Source organism: Durio zibethinus, chromosome 22, assembly GCF_047325235.1.
Source record: "Durio zibethinus cultivar Kanyao isolate XHJ-2024 chromosome 22, ASM4732523v1, whole genome shotgun sequence".
NCBI lineage: Eukaryota > Viridiplantae > Streptophyta > Magnoliopsida > Malvales > Malvaceae > Durio > Durio zibethinus.
This window is the reverse complement of record NC_143183.1, coordinates 801,561-824,799: the sequence shown is the minus strand read 5'-3', so window position 1 is coordinate 824,799 and position 23,239 is coordinate 801,561. Positions and strand designations below refer to the sequence as shown.

The 23,239-nt window shown below is 36.6% G+C and overlaps 3 protein-coding genes across 5 annotated transcripts; 2 read left to right on the top strand and 1 right to left on the bottom strand.

The window, feature by feature from the left end:
• Positions 1-1,187: 1,187 nt before the first annotated feature.
• On the top strand, positions 1,188-7,320 carry LOC111307582 (WD repeat-containing protein PCN-like). The gene is made up of 11 exons (XM_022905597.2): positions 1,188-1,518; positions 1,628-1,771; positions 2,598-2,910; positions 3,000-3,063; positions 3,451-3,564; positions 3,717-3,879; positions 4,088-4,241; positions 4,383-4,996; positions 5,478-5,659; positions 5,839-6,114; positions 6,726-7,320. The coding sequence occupies exons 1-11, from the start codon at positions 1,354-1,356 to the stop codon at positions 7,033-7,035; spliced, it is 2,499 nt and encodes an 832-aa protein (XP_022761332.2). The 5' UTR covers positions 1,188-1,353; the 3' UTR covers positions 7,036-7,320.
• Positions 7,321-7,802: 482 nt separating this feature from the next.
• Positions 7,803-17,815, top strand: LOC111307580 (putative galacturonosyltransferase 7). 3 transcript variants are annotated; one of them, XM_089751931.1, is made up of 10 exons: positions 7,803-7,906; positions 8,138-8,325; positions 8,612-8,643; positions 8,966-9,025; positions 14,195-14,276; positions 14,392-14,441; positions 14,538-14,827; positions 15,810-16,161; positions 16,251-16,796; positions 16,966-17,815. In XM_089751931.1, the coding sequence occupies exons 2-10, from the start codon at positions 8,184-8,186 to the stop codon at positions 17,230-17,232; spliced, it is 1,821 nt and encodes a 606-aa protein (XP_089608057.1). In that variant the 5' UTR covers positions 7,803-7,906; positions 8,138-8,183; the 3' UTR covers positions 17,233-17,815. The 3 variants fall into 3 exon arrangements, with proteins under 3 accessions (XP_089608057.1, XP_089608056.1, XP_022761330.2); XM_089751930.1 differs by having other exon boundaries at positions 16,963-17,815; XM_022905595.2 differs by lacking the exon at positions 7,803-7,906 and having other exon boundaries at positions 7,953-8,325; positions 16,963-17,815.
• Positions 17,816-18,454: 639 nt separating this feature from the next.
• On the bottom strand, positions 18,455-22,421 carry LOC111307188 (protein SCARECROW-like). The gene is made up of 2 exons (XM_089751886.1): positions 19,858-22,421; positions 18,455-19,239 (listed from the first exon to the last, which is right to left on the bottom strand). Exons 1-2 carry the CDS (start codon positions 21,708-21,710, stop codon positions 18,768-18,770), a joined length of 2,325 nt encoding a protein of 774 aa, XP_089608012.1. The 5' UTR covers positions 21,711-22,421; the 3' UTR covers positions 18,455-18,767.
• Between the last annotated feature and the right edge of the window lie 818 nt (positions 22,422-23,239).

Sequence of the window (23,239 nt, the reverse complement as noted above, 5' to 3'; positions counted from 1 at the left end):
TCTTATTATTATGAATTTATAATTAAGCATAAAAATACAAAATTAATTGAAAATAACAAATGTATATAAAAAAAAAAAGTTACGCACATCCTTTTATATTCTTACTCTTCATCTCCAGATCCTCTTCCTCGATCTCACAGCTGCATCTCTATTTCTCAGCTGCCTACAAAAAATCAGATTAATCAATTAAACCAAAAACCAATTTATTATCTTCAAACTAGACATGCAGCAAAGAAATCTGAGATAAAATACAATTCAGTTTTCCAATTCAATCACAGTAAAAGATGATAAATTGGGAATTTCCATTTATACCTTCTCCGTTTCCAGTACAGAACTCATAAAATGAATATTGGCTGAGTCTACTGCCAGAAAAATAATTTCTTTATTCATTGGTAAATTTGATAAATAGTTTTTGAAATAAAAAATAAGTAAATGGTAAGATTTTTTTTTTTTTTTTGGCAAAAGTTAGAGTTTAGTCGATCCTTAAAAGTAGAGATATATTTAAGTTTTGTTCAAGTTAATTTATTTGGGTCATTTTAAAAGTCTACTTAAAATTTAATTTCAATGAATTTTGATTGGGAAGGAAAGAAAATTCATTTTTTTACTTCAAAACTTAAGTTATTATTAAAGGTTAGAATAAAATATATATATTTTTGAAGAGTTTAGAATAAAATTGAATTTTTTTATATTAATTCTTAAATTTTTACATTAATAATTAAAGATGTTTGAAAAATTATTAAAAATTTGATTTCGAATCATACATTTTTTTTTTCTCTTTTTTATTTATACTAAGAGTTTGAGATTACTCACTTTTTTTTCTTGTTTCTTTGTGTAAATTCCTCGTGCATTAATCAATCAATCAATCTTGATTAACGCTAACTCTTTGCGATTGGTACCGAACTCTACGTAAACCGTAGGAGGCTTGAACTTGAATTGAAACTGAAAAAAAGAAGAAAAAAAATTGCAAAGTTGTAAAATCAATTTATCTCAAAATGGGCCACTCAATCCCTAGGAAAGCCCACACAACCCCTAGGAAAGCCCACACAACCCCTAGGTAAGCCCACACAACCCCTAGGTAAGCCCACAAACTTTACGAGAAATGTCGACACACGTGTGACTTCCCAACCCCAGAAAAACCTTCACAAACCAAATAGTGCTTAAAATAACTCATCTTGTCAATGAAACACGCTCATTTAAACCCTCAAAACCTAATGAGGCAACTGCCGACTGCCGACTGCCGACTGCAAACCCTTCTTTGCCTCTTGACGTCTATCCCCAAATAATTTTATTTATTGCTTTATACCTTTAAATTGGAAGATCATTGTTGGTTTTACTGTAGCCGCCACAATCCCAATGCTCCTCAAGTCCTACCGAACCAGCTCAATCGACTGGAAGCCTTCTCCGGTGGTCGCCCTTGCCACCAGCGCTGATGACTCCCAGGTTGCTGCCGCTCGTGAGGATGCCTCCCTCGAGATTTGGCTTGTGTCTCCCGGCTCCGTTGGTTGGCACCATCAGCTGGTATTCAGAGCTTTCTGCTTCACCTTGTTATTGTTATATATTTTTAGTGCTTTCTGCTTATTATTATATATATTTTGTCTTAGTTTAATTTGTTGGTGGCTTTGTGTAGACTATTCATGGGAATTCTACTTGTCGTGTTTCGTCGCTTGTGTGGTGTTGCGTTGGTTCAAAAGGTCTGTCTTCTGGCAGCTTGTTCTCCTCAAATATTGATGGCTCAGTCTCTGAATGGGATCTTTTCGACTTGAAGCAGAAGGTTGTTTTTGGTTACTTTTTTCTTCCATTCTTTCGAATATCTCGTATCATTTTTTGTGGATTAGCATCTGGAGGTCCTTTGATGGGCATAAAGAAATCGTCTTGGTAGCAACCACCAAACCAATAGAACAAGGGTTAGCTCCGTAGCTGGTCCACAAGCAAGGTAAGTAGGTCCATTACCGGCCTGCTCCGGACCGAAAAGACCTAACGGAGTAATCCCTTATCTCAGATTGGAGATGCTAACGGGGCGGGAATGGAAGTGGGGGACCTATCTACCGCCTGTGTCTATCTCCTGTCAAGTATGCTCCCCAGCTATAGACTACGAACAGGGTAGTACTTTTGGAATCATTGCCAGAACATAACATTAAGTTACGAATGTAATTCCTGGGGGATCGACCACTATTCTAATTATAGTAAGGCGAGGAACTGTTGTTCATAGGAGCGCCGGAGTGCAGAGGTTGTTTCCATCATTGAAGTCAGAGTGTGGGACCGAGCCTTCCGAATGAAAAAAAACAAAGAAGTGCACTTCAATGAATACTCATTTTTATTACTTTCTTATGATTTTTTTGAATAATCAGAATACTACCTGAGGCCCGCTCCTGTCATTTTCTTCCAGGGGATTTAGTGTATTCTTAATTTTTTATGTTGCTTAATTTTTGAGATAATGCTATGATTCAATGAGAGTATATATGGTTGCTTATATTTTGTTGATAGAACCCCCTTTTCTGCATTTCTTTCTCTTTAACTTCTTTCTAATGTACAGGAAGCTTTGAAGAGAAGTCCTCTTTTATTCATTGTTCATTTAATGTGATTAAACCATTATGCAGATTGTGCTAGAGTCAATTGGGGTTTCAATCTGGCAGATGGCTGTGGCACCCATTAATAAACTGCCAGCTCTTGAAGAGCCTAGGTCTCAGCATTTTGGAAATGGATATTTGGATGATAAATATGAATATAATGATAACGATGATGTGGCAAGCTGTGAAAGTGAAGATGTTTCAGACTCAGAACAAGTTCGTCAGAAACTAGTTATGGAGGATAGACGGGTAGCGATTGCCTGTGATGATGGAGCTGTGCGGATATACACTATATCTGATTCACATAAGTTAATCTACCATAAATCATTGCCTCGGGTCAGTGGTGAGATATCTATACCTGAGCAACTATTCTTGCAAGGTTTTCTTCTTTTCGTTTTACTTAGAGCTTCTTGGTGCTAATATTGTTCGCAGGACGTGCTCTAAGTGTGACCTGGAGCCATGACTCAAATAGGATATATTCTGGGAGTAGTGATGGGTAAGTTTGTCATTAGAGTAAATACTATAGGATATATATTAGTTTATCTGACAGCAAAATTGTTGATGCATAATGTAATGATATTCCTGTGCATGCTTGTATCATTAATCTCATCCTCTAAGTAGCAATGACTTCATTAGGATATGTTCAGGGAGTATAGATGGGTAAGTTTGTCATCAAAGTAAATACATAGGATACATGTTGGTTGATCTGACAGCAAAAATGTTGAGGCATACCCTACTTATGATATTAACATGCTTATATCATTAATTTCTATTTCACTGAACTTGTATGAGCTGATGGGGCATGCTTTACAGAGCATTTGCTCTTCTTTTACCCCATTTAATCTTGTTTAGGTTAGTAACATCTGCACAAACCATCTTGCAGGTTAATCAGATGCTGGAATGCTGATTTGGGTCATGAAATTTTCAGAAGCACAGTTGCTCTTGGAGGTTTGGGCAGTGAGCCTGAGCTTTGCATATGGTCATTACTTTCTTTGAGGTACATGTGGGACCTTCTATTTCTACAGAGACATGCATGTGTGCGCATGTATGCTCACATAAATGATAATATGGTGAAATGTCAGTGCTTGCTGGATTATGAATGGTTAATGTGCTTCCTTTTGATGATTTGATTATTATTGTCATTTTCAGTTGTGGAACTGTTGTTAGTGCAGACAGCACTGGCTCTGTTCAGTTCTGGAATGGTGATAATGGAACTCTTCTGCAGGCGCATTCTAACCACAAAGGTGATGTAAATGCCTTGGCAGCAGCTCCAAGTCAGAACAGGGTGTTCTCTGCCGGGTCTGATGGACAGGTAATGGTTAGCAAAGGGGTGGGGCTGCTCTCTTCACACTTTGTTTTAAGAAAGGCCAAAATATTAAAAAGAAAAAAAGGAAAGAAAATTGTAGTAGCATATAGTTTTCATTTTTTCAACTTTAATGTTTGTGGGAAATTTTCTGCATCATATTAAATTTAATCTAGTCCGCTGTCGCCAATGTCTACTTTGTTGCTACAATTTGTAGGTTATTCTTTATAAGCTTTCTAGTGAGACGCTTCAGTCTGGTACCGACAAATCGTCTTCTGAAATGATGAAGAAATGGGTATACGTAGGTTATGTAAGAGCTCATACCCATGATGTCAGAGCCTTGACAATAGCAGTGCCCATCAGTTCTGAAGGTCTGTTCATGTTTTTGATTCCATGTCTATTTATTATTTTATTTGGTTTATTAGAATTTAAAGTTGCATTTTTACCTTGTTTTAGTTAACCATTTTGTGCACTTGTACTTGACTTTAAACATTTTTCTTTCTAATTTCTAGGTTCCTTATCTGATGAGGCTAAAGAGTTGCAAGATGAAAGGGGGAAAAAGGTAAAAAGAATTCGATGTAGTGGGAAGAAGCTCCTTGATTTCAATTATGGTAAGTGGGCTCATGTTGGAGTTCCCATGCTTGTCTCTGCTGGTGATGATGCGAAGCTCTTTGCATACTCTGCTAAGGAGTTTACTAGGTTCTCTCCGCATGATGTTTGCCCTGCACCTCAGAGAATTCCAGTACAACTGGTCATTAATACAAGGTTCAATCAAACTTCTTTTCTCCTGGTCCAGGCTTCTTATTCGGTAGATGTTCTCTGTGTTTGTGTTCCTGATCTGGCTTTGAGTACCTTTGGTGGTCTTGCAACCACTAATATAGTGGTTCGGGTTAAGAGTAAGGCCTGCCGAAAGATCATTTGCAGTGCAATGTCTAACTCGGGAGAGCTTTTTGGTTATTCTGACCACATCAGGCCCAGCTTATTTGCACTAAGTAGGCAAGCTGGCCAAAGTACATGGACTATTACTAAAAGGCAACTTCCTCATGATCTTCCATCCGCACATTCTATGGTTTTTACCTTTGATGGGTTACGGTTGTTGATAGCAGGGCATGATAGAAGGATATATGTAAGTCTTCCCTCTTGGCTTTCTTGTATAATCCTTCCTGTAGTTTATACACTTGTGAAATTATCGGCCTGAATTACAAATGTCATGATATTTTTTACTTTAGGTGAATGGAGTGAGTGTTTTCATCCTCCGAAATAACTATTAGGTTTCTGAGGTCTTTCACCCCTTTTCTCATGGCTTACTCAAGTACTAGATGTGCCACCTCAAACTAGAAAACTCGGTTGTCACCTATAGAAACATTGTATTACATATTCCAGCTTCTATGTTGTGTTTATAACAGCTCTGGAACCCTAGTACACTTGTTTCTTGTAGCATGTTCTGGATGTATGAAGGAGCAAACAAGGAAAAGAGTTTCCAATGGCAATGTATAGAAGCTCTTTTATGTAAATTAAATAATAAAACACAGAATATGAGAACCACAAAACGCACTTGTTTCCCATGTGTGAAAGTTGTCAATTACTTACTCTTCTTCTTGTTACAGATTGTGGATGTTGAGAGCTTGAAAATACTGCATACCTTCATCCCTTGTCGTGAAGAGCATGAGAAGCAAGGACCACATGGTGAGCTTCCCATAACAAAAATGTGCACGAGTTCTGATGGTCAGTGGTTAGCTGCCATCAACTGCTTTGGAGATATATACATATTCAATCTGGAGATACAAAGGTAAGAAGTTACATTTGAGACAATTCTTAAATTGATGTTACTTAATAGCTATCTAGTTGACAATGCCATATCTGACTGAAACTCACATGTGACCATGTATGTGAGATTGGTGAGGTTGAAAGCTTTTTGATTTTTCATTGCTTTAGTTTCTTTTATTTAGTGTTGTTTTTCTGGAGCAGGCAACACTGGTTTATATCAAGATTGGATGGTGCCTCTGTTACTGCTGGTGGCTTTCCCCCTCAGCATAACAATGTGCTTATTATCACAACATCTTCAAACCAGTTTTATATATTTGATGTGGAAGCTAGACAATTGGGAGAATGGTCAATGCAGCATACATTCACTCTTCCCAGAAGATTCCAAGAGTTTCCTGGGGAGGTTATTGGTTTATCTTTCTTCCCTTCATCATCCTCCCATCCGGCAAAATCGTCATCAGTTGTTGTTTATAGTGCCAGGTGCTGTTCTTATGTTGTTTGTTTTGCCATGCTGCAGTGGTTTAACATGTGCTTTTGTCATGCCGTATCTATACTTCTTTTGTAATTGTAGCTGAATGACATGACCAAAATAGGACATAAATGATGGATCTAGGTGCTTTATTTTGTTCTGTTTTATCTTGAGTTCCCGGCAACGGTTTTTACATTTGGCCTTGGTAGCGTGGTGGTTTCTTCCATTTCCTTCTCATCCTTATTAATGTGCTATCATCTTGCTAATATATTATCTTAAAACTGACAAGCTTATCTCCCACCAAATTTTTTGGGCAGATTAAGGGTTTTTTTTTTTTTTATTGCTTTAGGCATTTTGGAGATCTAGTAAATATAGTCCGTTCGAAATTAAGGGGGAGATATGCTTAATTTTGGGGTGAGACATGGAGAAATATTCTTCATGGCTAATTGCGTGGCATCTATTGTTCTGTTTTGCTTTTCTTTTTCCAGCTTGATTGTTTTACAATAAAATGCTGCTAGTGTTCTTGAAATGATTATTTTGCATGCCATGGAAAAATTGCACTTTTATGGGTGCTTAATTTATTTCTTATTAAGCATTTTATGGATGGCATTTGTAACTGCAGGGCAATGTGTTCAATTGACTTTGGGAAGCCAGTAGATCAAGATGATGAAAGTGACTTGGTAAATGGAGCTTTATTCAAGTTTCAAGATTCTGTCACCAATAAGAAATGGAAACATTGGTTGAGAGATAGTCAAACAGAGTCTAAAGTTACCAGTAGAAAAAATAATTTTGATTTAATTGTTTTCCGAGACCCTGTTTTATTTATTGGGCACCTTTCAAAACATTCCATCTTGATCATAGACAAACCATGGATGGAAGTGGTTAAATCTTTTGATGCTGCACCTGTTCAGAGACATATTTTTGGGACATAACTCCTAGGAATCGCGCTTTAACTTGTTTCATCAAATGAAGTGGGGAGATGGGATCAAAAGCACGCTGTGTATTGTATTCCTCAATTTTTGTTAACGAGCTAAAGTAGTTATTCCTTCTTTGACAGGTTTATTGTTTATATCGCAAAATAGACTATTATTTTGCGACTCAAATGTTGTGTAATGTGCTATTGCTGTTGTGGTGACTGAAGAGATGGAAAGTAATTTTTGGCGATTTAGTTTTGTAAGGCACTTTTCAACAAAGCAAAATCTATCAGTTTCTTTTGAGACTTGTGTAGAGCACTTTGTACATTTCGTTTGCGTGATAGAAGAAAAGAAAAGAGATCAAAAAAAAAAAAAAAAACTTAAACAATTTTAATCACTCAAAAATAACGATATACAGCGTTATCAATCAAAACATGGATTTGAATTCATTATGATAACATATATCCTTGGCATACCAAACTAATCCAAGTAAAATCAACACTTGAATATCCAAATAAAATCAACATAATCCATAATTAATCAACATGTAGATATTAATAAAAAATTTGAGAAAATCAACCAAAACGAAGTAAAAGTTTTTATCGCATATAGAAGTGCATAGAGACTCAAAATAAACCATAAACAAACATGATTAAACTTTATTTAAAAAAAAAAAAAAAAGGCATGAAAGGGTAAATCCGAAGTTAGTACATTAAATAATTAATTCATAATTGTCATAAATAAATACTACTCCATAAATTAATTAGTGAATAATTATTTATTTCACAAAACAAAAGCCAAAGGTATAGGGGTGGATAAATTTCCCACGTGCAACGAGTTTCGTCAGCCTTGGCCCTCTCTCTCTCTCTCTCTCTCTCTCTCGCTGCAGGTGAGTGTCTGTCTTTGAATTAAATTCTAGGCTAGGCTTATTACTTATTGGTTTAGTAGGAAATAGGAATACAATGCGTCCATGAGATTGAGCAACTGCAGGCAGCGCCAGCGGCTCAGAAATCATAAGAAAATCCAGAGCTGCAAGCAATTGCACTGAAAAAAAATAAATAATATTGATATTTGTGCTCCAAAATCTAAATTTAGCTTATATAATATATCATAATCATAGCGTTAAACGAGAGGGAAAGTAGGAGTGAAGGTTCAGAAGGAAGGAAATGAAAGGTGCCGGTGCTGGAGTTGCTCACGCGAAGCGCCGATGGAGAGGTCTGGCCATTGGCGTCCTCTTTCTTGTGGTCCTCTCAATGCTTGTTCCCCTTGGATTCTTGCTTGGTCTACACAATGGCTTTCACTCTGCAGGTGCATCAATCTTACTCCTACAGATCTGTTTTTGATTAAGGCATCTGCATCTGTATCTGCTGCTCTCATTGTATTCGATCGGAGTCGGAATCGGAGTCCTAGTCCTAGATCTAGATTTCACTACAATCTTTTCCTTATATTTCTTATTTCTCCTTATCAACTCTGCATTTCTACTTTAACGCACTTTTATCTATTAGCAACGTGAACCAGATCTCTGATTCTAGTCAGTCATCCTTGCTCTTTTACCTCTTCTTATTTCATTTGCGCTTTCCCTCTTCCTCTGCAGGATTTATGCCTCTTCAACACACTTCACCTTCGGTAAGTATTTTATTTGTCCATTCCCTTTCACTTCATTTCTCTTCATGCACTTTCTTCTGTTACACTTTTGGGCTATAGGGTCTTTGAGATTGTGATCCCTATTGAACCAAAAACTTTAATTTCTGGCCTGTCATTAATTTTAGTTGCAAAAATTTGAATGCTATTACATTATTAGGCTTTTAAATCAGTTTCTTTCTTAATTCTTAAATGCAAATGTATTTTGACATCATGTTAAAGTAGAAAATGAAATGATCAATTTATGTCTTTTGGAAAAATTAGTATAGTCCTACAATAATAGTTTATGCTCTGAATTTTCTGACAGGGGGATCGTTCAAGCCATATAGATAACCTTGTGAGAAAATTAGGACCCACTCTACCAAAGGTTGGTTTTTCATGATGCTCCTTTATGCATGTCTTGTTTCTGGAATATGATGTATCTTTCTTTTTCCTTCCCCCTTCCACTTGCCCTATAATGTTTATGATTGGTGTTGATAACACTCGAGTTTTTGCAACAAGATTATATAGTGATGATCAGGTACCTATATCCTTGTGTTAGCTATGCCAGATGACTTATACAGGTAAAGTGTAATTAGAGGTCTTTTTCATAGATTTAAACAAGACCGTTTCACATGTCTGGACATCTTAAATGGGAATCAGAAGCTGAAATGCTTTTGGTATCTTGTTTGGGGTTATACATTGGGTCTACAGTAGAGTGATTTGCTGGAATTTGGATATGCTTTGTTTGGCTAAAGTACCGAAAATTAGCTTCTTGGCAATGACTGAGACATAAGACAACCACATGTGGGCAACTAAACTCTACTAGTTTCAAAGTTTATCTATCCCCACACAATTTCTTTCTTCATCGAGACTGTAGATGATATGGTCATGGAATGGACATAAGACTAATTTCAAAGTTAACTCTTTTCACCTCTTGATTGGTGTTTTTAATAGGGTATCAAAGAAAATGAAAATGAACGAAATTTTTTACTGTGTGAGTAAGAAGCTAAGTTATTCAGTCATATTTCAAATAGAATAAAATTATGTTTGGTTCTCTATTTGAGAAAAGAACATAAGAAAATTAGGATGTTAAATGAATGTGAAAGATGATCTGCTGTCATGGAATTTTTTTGGAAAAAGTTTTTCCAATTTTGGTATAGCTTGTATCTTGTGTTAAGATGTTGCTACTTCACTTCTTATCTTTATTCTTATCCTAGTTCTTTCAAAGTCTCACTTCCTTCAGTAGAAATTTCACAGGCCCAAAATTCTATGGAGAGTCTTTCATATTTGTGTTCTTATTCGCTTTTATTTCAAACTAAGCACTGGCGCCTTTTTATTTTTGATAACTATTAATGCCTAAACAAAGAAATTTGATATATGTTTTTATTAAAAAAGAAATTTGACAGATAGATCTTATCATATAAATGGCAAGTCCTTGGATAGCAATCTCAGTTCTGTTGTCTTTATCTTCTGGATATACCAGCAAAGTTCCTTCGAGCAGACACCTCCTCTGGACATAAGTGGATTATTTATTCTTGCTTCTTTGTTTTGTTTCCTCATGACATGTTCTGGTTATTTTGATTGCATAGGAGTTTTTTCACTACCATTAAGATAATATAGATTATGGTTCCAAGATGATAAGGTTCACAGATGTATGTCTATTAGATATAAAACGGACAGGTTTCACGTGCGGCAGCTGCCATAATAGATGAGAACTTTGGTGACCTCTTAGTTTTGCTCCTGGCAAATTTGGAAAACTGTCATTTTTATATTTTAAAAAATAGAAAATATTCAAAATAATCCATGTCAATAATTACTCCACTTAAAAGTTTAAAACATCAGGTGATCTTATTCATATAGGGGACACACTTGTGCAAGCCCATTGAGCTATGCAAACATGTTGACAAGAAGGGATTATTGCTTACTGCTTTTGCACCCTGCTGAAAATTATAAATTTAGCATATAGAAGTAGTTAGGATTCAAATTCTGGATCATTTGGGACCATTTCAAAAGCCACTGAACCAAAAGACTTGAATTATTTGGTGAGAGTCCAAAAATTATGCTTGTTTGCCAACAAATAATGGTAAGCTCCGTATTCATTTTCATAAAAACTAAAGTTCCACTTTGTTATCAGTTTAAAGTGATATTTACCTTTTGTTAATAAAACTACCAGTAGATAAATTAAAGGCAGCAATGCTATGAATGGTTCTTTGATCATTTGATGCAGATACCAATGTCAATATGGTGATATATATAAATATATATAAATATATATATATATATATATAATGTTATTCATGAAAATGAAAATTGAAATTTTAGTTTTTTCTTTTTCTTATTGTATCTAAACTTATTATTTTTGCCTTTGAACAAGTAGTAAAATTGACAACTAAACCAAATTTGTACAGCTTGAACCAATGCTTAATATCCTTTTATATACCATTTAAAAATTCATATAATCCAGTTGGGTAGATGTTTTCTGCATCTCTCCCTATATATGCATATATTTTTGTTCTCTAATTTGTATCTATGTGTGGATATATATTTGCATGGCTTCTTGTTTTCCTTGGGTGAGCCAGTTTTAGCACCTTTGTCTCAGGTGATACAAAGGTTGTTGTGCTTGGAGGGTGCCTTTCGCCTTTTACTTATTGTTCCTTATCTTTTGGAATTAAGCAATTAACTTATATAGACTATTTAAGGAGAAACTGAAAAACAAACCCTAAGAAACACATTGAGAACTATTGAAAATTTACTGGAAACCTATACATTTAAATTAAAAAGCATGTCCTTAAAGCGGTTGTAAATCCTACTGAGGATTGATTCAAGTTTAATGCTACTTCAAGAAAGGACACATACTAGATCCTGTTACTTCGATGTTTAATGACAAATTCTGTACTATTAGTAAAGCCCCATACAAGCTTCTTAATATCCTGGCTCCTCGCCTTTTCTTTTTTTTGTTGTCTGAAGTCAGGTTTTCCAACATTAGTTGTATCTTTGATCCATAAATGCAATTACTTTTTATGAAATAGATGCAACTCTTTTTCCCAAGTTTGTGAAAACACGTAATTGATTTTACCTCAGTATCTAACTTGTCTTTTTCTGTAAAAACAAGAAACTAAGATTTGAGGTTTTCTTTTGATTTGCTCTTATGTGTTATATGCACAAAACGGATGCCTGAACATTTGTTTGAAATCAAAATTACCAGATAAATTAGAAAGTTGATTAGCCTTGATGCCCCTCATGAAGAAACTATTCTACAAAATATATATTTTTTATTGTTTGGTGACATCTTGAAAATTAGTGGAAAACATATATACCCTTTTTGAGGCAGGCAAATTCAGCTAGAGCCCTTCATTGAGAAGCTGTGTTCTTGGATTTCCTTCATATTTTCGTCTTCAACTCTAAAACATTTTCCTTTTGACTAATTTTTCTTCATACATTTAATACGGTGCCTAAAAAGTTATATTCCTTTAGCAAATGGGATCGAGGTTGTCATACTATTCAATTTATTTTGTGTGTACGTATTATTTAAAGTGTTATTTAAAACTAGAAACCTTGTCCCGCTATGCTCAGCTTCTAATTTTGTTTTTTTTAAAAGAATATATTGAAATTTTACTTTGATGGTAAGTGTATATATCAGCCTTATTAATATATATATATATATATATATATATACACACACACACATACACACACATATATATCATAGTAATTGATTGATAACATATCTATATTCTTTCAAAATTTTTAATTATCTGAAATTCTAATGTATTTAATAAATTCTATTATTATATATTTTTAAATATTCAAACAATTATTATATTCTATTACTTTTATTTTAGAGGAATGTATTGATTTTTTGCTTTAATGATATGTGTATGCATCAATCTTATAAAAAATATTTGGTTTGAATTTCCTCAAAAAAAAAAAAAATGATACTAATCGATTAGTAACATATTTATAATCTTTCAAATTATAATATATTTAATAAAATTTATTATTATATATTTAACTATTCAAACAATTATTATATTCTATTTTAACATTTTTATTATAGTTTTTAGATTTTTTTTCAACACTTTGATGCAATCCATTAATAATAAAGAATTAATTAAGCATTTTCTCTTTGGCAACCTAAATTTTTTCTCAAAAAACTATCCAACCTAAAAAGCCGAAGATAAAAATCTCAAAACCCACACAAACAAAACCAAAAAGCCAACCTAAAAGCCATAACCATGTGGCACTGATACTTCAATACAAAAAAACTGTAAACTTAGGATTAATTATATTTTTAGATGCATAGTGCCTAAGAATTTCTTCAATATTTTCTTCTTATTTTAATGTTTCTAATGCTTTTCTATTTCTGGTTAAACTTCTAATAGGCTTTGCATGAAAATAATGCTTTAAAAATTGATCTGCACTTTATTGATTTTGTTGACCCAGATCCATCTCTGTACTCGACCATCAGTAACCCTAGAAACTAAATGACCTTTTCAAAAACAGTTGACTCTTTCATTGCACCACTTTACTGTTCTTCAACCTTAGCTTTTCCTTCTCTCTCCAGTGGCCTTTACAATTTAAAACATTTTCTTTGTTTTCTTATATCTTTTCCTTTTCTTTTTTTTTTTTTTTTTTTTTTGATTGTCTCTTATTTTCAAGAAATTATAGATAGAATTTAAAAGGAAGAAGCCATCTGAACAATTAACCCGAAATACCCATACACTAAACTCATCTATCTGCTTGACCAAGAAACTTCTACAATCCAAATATGCCCGAAACTTGCTGGAAGAGATGGTATGCACCATTGCAAACTGGAATGTAAGTAAGAGTGAAACAAACAATTAAATTTACTGGTTTGGGGCAAAACCTAGACATACTGGCCAGTACAAACAGTACTGACAACCATGAATGGAATGTCAAAAGACAAATGTACTTTTATCATTTTATGCGAGACTTGCATATGCTTGAAGTATAGGTTAGGCCTGCCCAACCTTCTTAGGACCTAATACTTTAGGGTAGACTCAAAGCTTTTTGCCCATTATGCAGGAAATCAGAAGATAATTTTTCAAATTAACCGGTAGTAATGAACCTAAATTAGGATTTGACATATAATGTTGGAGAATAGATTCTGTAATTTGCTTCTAGTATGCTAGCTTTAGAGGGCTTCAGCTCCAACCTTCAGTTTCCCCCTTCTCTTTAGTCCTTTCTCTCCTTTTTTTTTTTTATTCTTTTATAATATGGAGAAAATACTAGTAGCACTGTCTACCACATTCTGCATCTGTTGGGTGGGAAAAAAAGATATGGCCTAAGGATTCCATCTAGCTTTGCTAGTATATTCTCTTGGCATTTTACTAAAAACTTGTGGTTAGATCCTATGTTCACTAATAATTCTCTGTTGTGATTGGACATTTACTGGTGAAATGCTCCCATAAAAGTACCTCTTCCATGTTTATAGTTGGCTCATAATTTTTAAAATCATACCACTGTAGCCTATGATTATATACATGTTCGCATTTAACCTTTGTCTTTTTTTTTTTAATACTTTTTACTTCAGGATATTCTTCAAGGCTTTGTAAATGAAGCTAAAAATGAAACCAGCAGTACAAATGCCACACCTAAAAGTCAGCAGAAGAAAGGTCTGGTTGAACTCATTTTTCTTAACTGCGTCTCAGATAATTTTTCCTTGCCTTTTTATTAGGTTTCGGTTGGAACCCACTTTTCTTTTTTTTTTTTTTTTAATATAATCAACAGGTATTCTAGCTCCGCCTCAAATTGTGCTGCAACCACTCACCAATAGAAATGTATGCATATCGATGAAAAGTTTGTTACGTACTATGTAGTAAATCTTTTTATTGCCTATATATAACATCTCAAAATAATTTGATTTTCTCTCACAGATTAGTAGAGTTACTGGTAAAGCGGGAATGAAAGGTGGTGTTGATGAAAGTGAGGGATTATGTGAGTTGAAATATGGGAGCTACTGCATTTGGCGTGAAGAAAATAGTGAAGAAATGAAAGATTCTACAGTGAGGAAATTGAAGGACCAGCTTTTTGTAGCCAGGGCATATTTTCCTAGTATTGCAAAAATACCAGCCCAGAACAAGTTGTCTCATGAACTGCGACAAAATATTCAAGAACTAGAGCGAGTCCTTAGTGAAAGTACTACGGATGCTGATCTTCCGCCAGAGTAAGTGTGGTGCTTTCTTCATGACTTCGTAAACTTTCGTGAATAAGGCCAATTATTACAGGTTTGATACCATGAGGATACCAATCCTTTTACTGACTAGAAATGTTAGTTTACAAATAAAATGTTGTGCTCTCTCCATTTGAAAATTTTCCATTAGGCACAAAGCTTTATGGGGTATGTTGTCCCTTTACAACTTTTACCCTTCAAGTGTCATAAAATTTAGAGGGGCCACCTTAAGTTAGTATTTCAGCAAAGGGAAACATTGGAAAAATATATTCCATTTAGGGAAACTAGACATTATTGGAACATCCAAAATAGTAAAAATGAAATTTGAAATGGATGTAATATATGGACGATTTGTCCTTTTACACTCCCATCTGTTTGTTCATTTTCTCTCTGTTGTGCTATTTTGTTCAAATCCAGGAGTAGGGACTTTATCTTTCAGCTTGTTAGATCATTCTTCTAATTGTCTTTCATATGTTTTCCTGAAAGACTATGCTGTATGAGGTGTTTATCTTTCACCTGATATGTTAATGTGTTGCATCTGGTAGAAGTATATCATATGCCTGTATGGTTTTTAAATTCATCTCATAAGTGTTCCTGATGACTTGACATAACCGCAGCACTCTGGAGCAAGCTTCTTATACTTAGTATTGATTTATTTAGTCCCGAGTCAAGCTGCTATGATGAGCAGTATTTTGTTAAACTGCCTGTCAGTGTTTAACTTATCATTACGAATTCTAGATCCCTAAGAGTTAAGATATCACAGAGTGGGTTCAACATCTTTGTGGGTAATGTTGTGTGCTGTAGTCTAGCAGTTTTCTTGGCTTCCCTCCATCGCCCTCTTCTCTTTCTCTATTTCTGTCCGTTTGGCAGATTGGTCAGATAAATAGTGGTCACAAAAATCTTGTGTTCTTTTAGCTAGCTAGAATGTTCATAATTCTTTCCTAAGCACCAAGTCAATTTTACTGGCTTGTATCAGGATTCAGAAGAAGTTACGACGGATGAATGCTGCAATAGCCAGATCCAAATCAGTTTCTGTGGATTGTAATAATGTTGACAAGAAATTGAGACAAATATTTGACCTGACTGAGGATGAAGCTAACTTTCACATGAAGCAGGGTGCCTTTCTCTACCAGCTTGCAGTCCAGACGATGCCTAAGAGCCTGCACTGCCTGTCTATGAGACTAACTGTGGAATATTTCAGAGACCATTCATTTGATAAGGAGCTGTCTGAGAAATATTCCGATCCCACATTACTACATTATGTTATATTCTCCAATAATGTCATTGCATCATCAGTTGTAATAAACTCAACTGTTATGCGTGCAAGAGTATGTCTTAGTTATTCTTTGACGTCATTTCATTGTTTTATGCCTCAGTTCTAGTGGTGACACTGACTGTTTATACTGCTATATTTCAGGACAGTATGAACCTGGTTTTTCATGTGCTGACTGATGGACAGAATTACTATGCGATGAAACTTTGGTTTCTAAGGAATGCTTTTAAGGATGCTGTGGTTCAGGTGTTGAATATTGAACATCTTAATCCAGATTACTTCAATAAAGCAACTCTATCTCACCTGTCCTTACCTGTGGAGTTTCGAGTTTCCTTTCACAGCAGTGATAATGCAGCAGCAATGCATAATAGAACACAATACATATCTATTTTTTCTCATTCTCATTATCTTCTTCCTGAGATATTCAAAAACCTGGAGAAAGTTGTGGTTCTGGATGATGATGTTGTTGTCCAGCAAGACTTGTCAGCACTATGGAGCCTTGACATGGGAGGGAAAGTGACGGGTGCTGTTCAAATTTGCTCAGTGAGATTGGGCCAGCTACAGAGTTATTTGGGTGAAAGCATCTTCCACAAAAATTCGTGCTCTTGGATGTCTGGATTGAATGTAATTGATCTGGTAAGGTGGAGAGAGCTAGGCATTTCTCAAACTTACTGGAAGTTGGTGAAAGAGGTGCGTGTCTGCTTATGTTGAATAATATCTCTTATCAGTTCAATTACATGTGCAAAACACTGTTTAAAAATGGCATTAATTGCATGACTGGGTATGAAATCAACCTCTAACCTAAATCCATTTTATCAATTTCTGACGGTTTTGACTTCATTTCATACGTGAACAGCAGGTCAGCATGAAAGGGGGATCTGCTTTGCTTGCTAGCTTGCTTACTTTTCAGGATCTAATATACGCACTTGACAGTGAGTGGGTTTTATCGGGCCTTGGTCATGACTATGGGGTTAATATTAAAGACATCAAGAAAGCTGCTGTGTTGCACTATAATGGAAATATGAAACCTTGGCTTGAGCTGGGAATTCCCAAGTACAAGGTGTACTGGAAGAAGTTTCTGAACCATGAAGATCAATTTCTAAGTGAGTGCAATGTAAATCCATAATGAGCCTTGACTCTTTGAATCCTTGGAAAATTTAGAGCTCAAGGAAGTAAGTGCTGAGAATTTTGACATTGAGCTAGAGTTTGAAGGGTATTAGATGGCAGCAAAGTGCAGCTGTGATGACCTCGGTGCATATATTTCTGATCTTTTTCAGTAAATAGAAGGACTTTGAAACCTTGGGTTGAGTTCCCTGGAGTTGGCTACAGTTGCTAGGAAAAGATGGATTTGAGGTTTTGAAATGATTGTTGGAGAATGCAGAGAGTGATGGAGGAGCTTCATTGTCTGCTTCTAGCTTTGTCTGGTACAGTGAATTATGTGACAAATAATCGCATACAGGGAAGGGTTTGATTTGCAAGTCTGTTCCAGGGATTTTCAATGGCCATTCAAGACAATGCATGGTTGTTGATGAGAATAGAGAGTGGTAATTTGCCCTTCAAATTAGGATTTTTTGTTTGATTAAAATTGTGTTGTTTAGGTCTAATGAAAACAGTCAACTAATTAATTCTCCAATTAATTTGTATTATTTGATGTTGGATTTCTCGATGTTCAAATGAATTCGACGTAACGCTTGCTGGTTTGGCATCATATATACTCGTATTTATTACCCCCTCTTTTATTTATTTATTTATTTATTTTTTGGGTGGGGGTGGGGGGGTGACATTATAACGTAAAATATACACAGATCAGGAGCTGTCCGGAGCGCTTGATTACATAATAGCGTCTTCTCTTACCCTTTGAGTTGGTCAAAACTCAAAAGTAGGTTGTGCTTGTGCATACTGGATTAGGATATATATATATATATATATATATATATATATATATAGAGAGAGAGAGAGAGAGAGAGAGAGAGAGAGAGAGAGAGAGAGAGAGAGAGAGAGAGAGCCGTCCTGAATATTTTTCTTTTTGTTTTCAATTGTAAGGGCTCCGTTTAGTTTGGAATTGAAATCCATGGTTTGGCGCAAAATAGTAATTGGCTTGCTAGTGTCTGTGTTACTCTCAACCGCCAATGTTTCGTGGCTGCGAATTATTGGAACCCTTCTTCTATTTCTATTTACGGTGGCTGTACTAATTCATACACTTCGATAACCTTTGCTCTTTTCTATTCCTTTTGTATGTAAGAAACTAAATTGAACATCTATCTTCATTTATTTAGTAGTTGTCTTGTGGATTCCATATTTATGAAATAGTAATGAAAAGCATAGAGTCTCTAAAACGTTGCCATGATGATGAAATGGAAATTTTAACTTAGTTTATGCTAGTAGGGAAGGGTGCAGGGGATGCGTCATCTGTTATATCGTCAACTAAAAGCTTGAAACCACTAATAAATACTAATAATAACTATGATTTCAAACCTAAAAAAAAAAAAAAAAAAACTATGATCTCAGAATAATACAAATTGTAAAGTTAATGATGATTGGCAGCACACTGGGATCCCTTGAAGGCTGAAGTAAGTAGTGTTCCCTCAAGAGTCCAGACATAAACAAACATATAATCTTAGCGACAGAGCAAAGAACCTAGTAATACAAAAGGAAAATTAACTAGTGGGAACAGCGGTGGATAGTTGTGGCACTGGCAGCATTAACATGGAAGGGTCTCCAGGCAGAAGCTGTAAGCAAGCAAAGGTCTTTCCAACCAAGCTTGAGGGCTCCATTGTCCTCAACCAAGGTATAACCATCAGATGGGAACATGCCTAAGAGCAGGGTGGCCTGCGTCGCTGCATTGCCAGCAAGAGAGATACCCTTGAACCCAGACTGCTTCAGCTTCTCCCTCCAATTATGGAATTTCACGTCCTCACTTCTGGAAGGGCCTCCAAGTGCCAGCACATTTCGTATCTCCTTGGAAAGTAGCTGCTGCTCCACCACGTGCCTCTCTTCGCTCTCCTCCCCGTAGCTTGCCCCCAGGGAATCAAACAGGGCCGAGTAGTAGTGTATGGCTTCCACAAACCTCGCCAAAAATGATCCGGCGTGGCTCAAGTCCTGCTCTACAACCGTCACTACTTTGGGTGCCAATCTGAGTACCTCAAACACATATTATATTCATCAACCCAAGCGCACGTGTTAGGCAATATTGATTGAATATGTTTTTAAATTTAATCAAACGTACGTTATTAGCTTCAAAAATCATAGCAAACCATAAGAAAAACAATCATTTTCACTTATCCAATAACAAAGGATTGATCTGCTTTCGCATACGACACCTCAGTTACATACATTGTATACGTATCTCACCAAAACTAATTAATATTCTTGTTCATACTTGTTAAATGAAAACTAAGATTAGCAAAACTAGATTTCTGACGAAGAGGACAGACATAGCAAAACATGCTCTTTTATTTTCATTTTTTAGTCATGGACAGTCATGCTTCAGACCATCGAAGACTCGAAAACAAAACAAAATAAAACAAATTCAATTTATAATTAACAAAAGGGCAACAAATTAAGGTGAAAAGAAAAAGCGGTATGAGTGTGTTTGTGATCGTGGCCTTGTGCATGTATATAATTATTAATAATTATGTGTTAACTATGTCCAATGAACAGTAATTAAAAAATGAAAAAAAAAAAAACTTTAAAAGAAATTTATGGAAGCAAAGGCAAGCAAGTTAAGGAGTAAGAACGTCATGCTAGTCACCTTTGCAAGAGCCACAGCGTATTGGTATCAGAACCAGTTACGTCGTAAAGAGAGTGCTGCAGCCAGTGAACTGCTACCGCCTCCCTCTTGCTCACGTTGAGCCTCTCGGGTTCCAAATTCCCCACCTTATCTGCCACCGGGCAGAATTCGAAGGGAAGACCCAATTTGTTAGCAAAATCAGATAAACGATTCCCGGTCGCCTCCAGGGCCTCCAAGGAGGTTCCCAGCCCCGTGAGGCGCACGTGCGGAGGCCCGCCTTGTCTTGAGGCAAGTATGTGAAACAGCCCAGGCCATTGCAGGCCTTGCATTATGTCAAGATCTATTATGTGCACTCTCTCTTCCCTCTCGAACGCTTCTTGTATGGCTTGATTGGCTGTGAAATGCGAGAACTTGACGAATGGACTTACCCCGTTGAACACCTGGAATGCCGACACCATCTTTTGGGCATGGCTCGGTGGAATCGATGGAAGCGCAGCGCATATTCCCAGGCATGAGTTCAGAAGCCTCGCCGACATAGCCTCTGAGAAATATGCTGCCACGCGCTGAGCAGACGTCCCAAACGGCGTTGACAGTTGCGAGAGCTCTAACAGCATCCTATTTGCTTCCTCAAAGTTATTAGCTGATACTGCCTCAGCGCACTGCAGGAGTAAGGTCAAGAGATGCAATCCTTCTTCGTCTCTCTTTTGCTGCCGTAACTCCTCTTTCCTGTCTCTAGCGCTGCATGCTTGGACTGTTTGGACAGTGGACGTGGGCGTTGTAGTAGTCATCGGGGTCGTCGTCTTCTCCACTAGGGAAGGGTTTTCTTCTGGCAGCGGCTGCTCCTGAGACTGGTGGTGATGAGGTACTTGAGTCTGTGTCTGAATTAGTGAAAGAATTGGAGGTGTAGTCGCAGAAGGGCTACTGCTAATCTGATTGTGATGGTGTTGTTGGTTGTTACCTATAGCTGCTGCACTGTTAGAGACGGGAAGTGGATTTGTCCCCCAGCTCAAGTACTGACTCATAGCACAAGATTCGGGCAAGGAGTAATTAGGAAGGCTATCTAGGGCGGAGTCCAAGTTAAGCGTGAGACCAGAAGAGCCTTGTTGTTGCTGATTATGGTGCCCCTGCAACAAGCCTTCGGGCAGATGCAAAGATGGTGCCTCCTTCCCTCTCCTTTCTAGTGGATCCATTAGGGAGCGAAGCCTGTACTCGAGGACGGCAGCGAGGTTTGGGTTGCAGGGGTAGATGATCTCCCGGACATTGTGGACGAGCTGAGGAATGGAGACGTTAGAGGAGGTGTGGATGAGGTCCCTTATGACGCCGTCTATCCATGCCGTGGCCGAAGTGTCGTCCATAGAATTCGAGACCGGAGTTAAAGCAACAGGGGTAGTAGTTGCGGATGTGGTGGGGGCGGCGGGGATGACGGTGTTTCTGTTTCTGTCTGTTGGTGGAAATAAAGGCAAACCCGAAAAGCCACAGACGGCAGGGGTCTGAGGATTATTAGTGGAGAGGGTGTCGATGCAAGTAAAGTTGGAGTTGGTTGTAGATAAAAAAGCAGACCCGCCTGACGTCACGGCGGTCAAGTTTGCAGAAGGGATTATCGTCGTATTCATATTGATAGTGGAGTGGTTGAGAAGTGGATTAGGGTTATTAGTAGTGGTTGCCGCTGTCAAGAAAGAGCTACTCATGTTGTCAGAGGCAAGGCTGCGGCGAGGAAACCTGTGGTAGTCAGCAATCTCAGGAGCCATCCTCTTCCTCATCATTTTCCCCTCTGATGTATTGCTGTTGGATGCGCTTGTTATTGGGCTCTCTCGGCTGTTGCAGCTGCCATTGATTTCACTGCCATTTTCTCCTACCAAATCACAAGCTGCCATTTAACTACAAAGTATTCGCTCTTCATAGAGGGGATCGAAGCTTACTGAAGGTTGTACCTAATATATTTAAAGTAGTCTACTAACACTAATAAATTAAATTCTAGTAGTAGTACTAGTATATAAATAGTACACCAGCTGCGAGAGAGAGCGAGAATAGGGGCCTCCAAACAGAAAACGGTATTAGAACTGGGACAGTGGCTTTGGGATTCCTCTCACTTGCCCAACTCTCTAATCTCAGCACGACCTTCTATGCTATGTAGGCCTAGTAGTACTTAATTTTTAATGCATTAATAATTATATATTTCTTCTTATTTCTTGCTCTCTTTCTTCTCTTCTCTTCTAGGAAGGGTAAATATAAATATTTTAATGCAACTACGCCATAGCCATGTCTTTTGGATGCTTGTAAGTTCTGAAAAACTGAAAATTGCAAAAATAAGAAAAAGGAAGAAGGGAGAATGGTGGTGGTGGGTGGCGGTTAGCTAAGCGTCCTGGTGTGGATGAATTTATTGCGACTGGCAAAACCAAAATGGAAAGGAGCAGGCAAATATTAAGAATGAAACATGACATTATTCATGAATGATATTGACAAATTATATATTCATCAATATTGGTGATAATGGGAAGAGTAAAATTAGGGAGCGAATTAAGAGAGGAAGGGCCGGGCAGGTAAGGTAATGGGCAAAGCGAAGTAGCAAAGACTTTGTGGATTTGATTGGTGTGCTGTTGCTGGGGATGATAGCCTGTTGTTCGTCGTTGTCTGTTTGACGTCTTCGCGACCTCTCTTCCAACGACCATTTCTATGATTCTATGTCCTCCCCTGGCCTCCCCCTTAGCAAGCAAAGCAGGCACACTGCACACCCAATTTCTTGCATTCTTTATTTATTAAATATTTTCTTTTTCAAATTAATCACCACTTGCTTCAAAGTGAATCAATCATTCTTAGTTACATTTTATAATTTCCGTCATACTCGAAATTATCTTACCATAGCCCAGAGGGAACGGAACGTATTTTAACTTCTGAATTTTATTAATTCGGACGATAGAGTTGGTCCATGGAGGGGTGATTAAGATTTAATGTTCCAGCTAGCAAAACTGATTTCCTGACTGAAAATGACCCATTTTATGACCTCCCCTTCGAGGCTCAGTCATTGAATTTGCAGCAAACAAATAGTCGTTGAATATGTTATGAAAAATTAAAATTTATGGGCATTTATTTTGAAAGATCTTTACACTTTTAACTTGGCTTATCGCTCTATAATTCATAAGCTTATGTGTAATAGATTGGGAATAGTGGCATAGATTAAAAAAAATTGGATAGAGGTTAGTTTGAAAATTTTCATTAGATATTATTTGATAAATAAAAAGATTTGTAAGAGAAAAATTTTAAGAGAAAAAATTTTTTTGATACCCAAATTAATATGCTTATAAATTATGATAGTCTTAATAAATTTAAATATGAAAGAAACATGTAATAGAATTGTAGAGTTTATTCATATTGTATAACATATTGCAAATATTGACTCAAATCT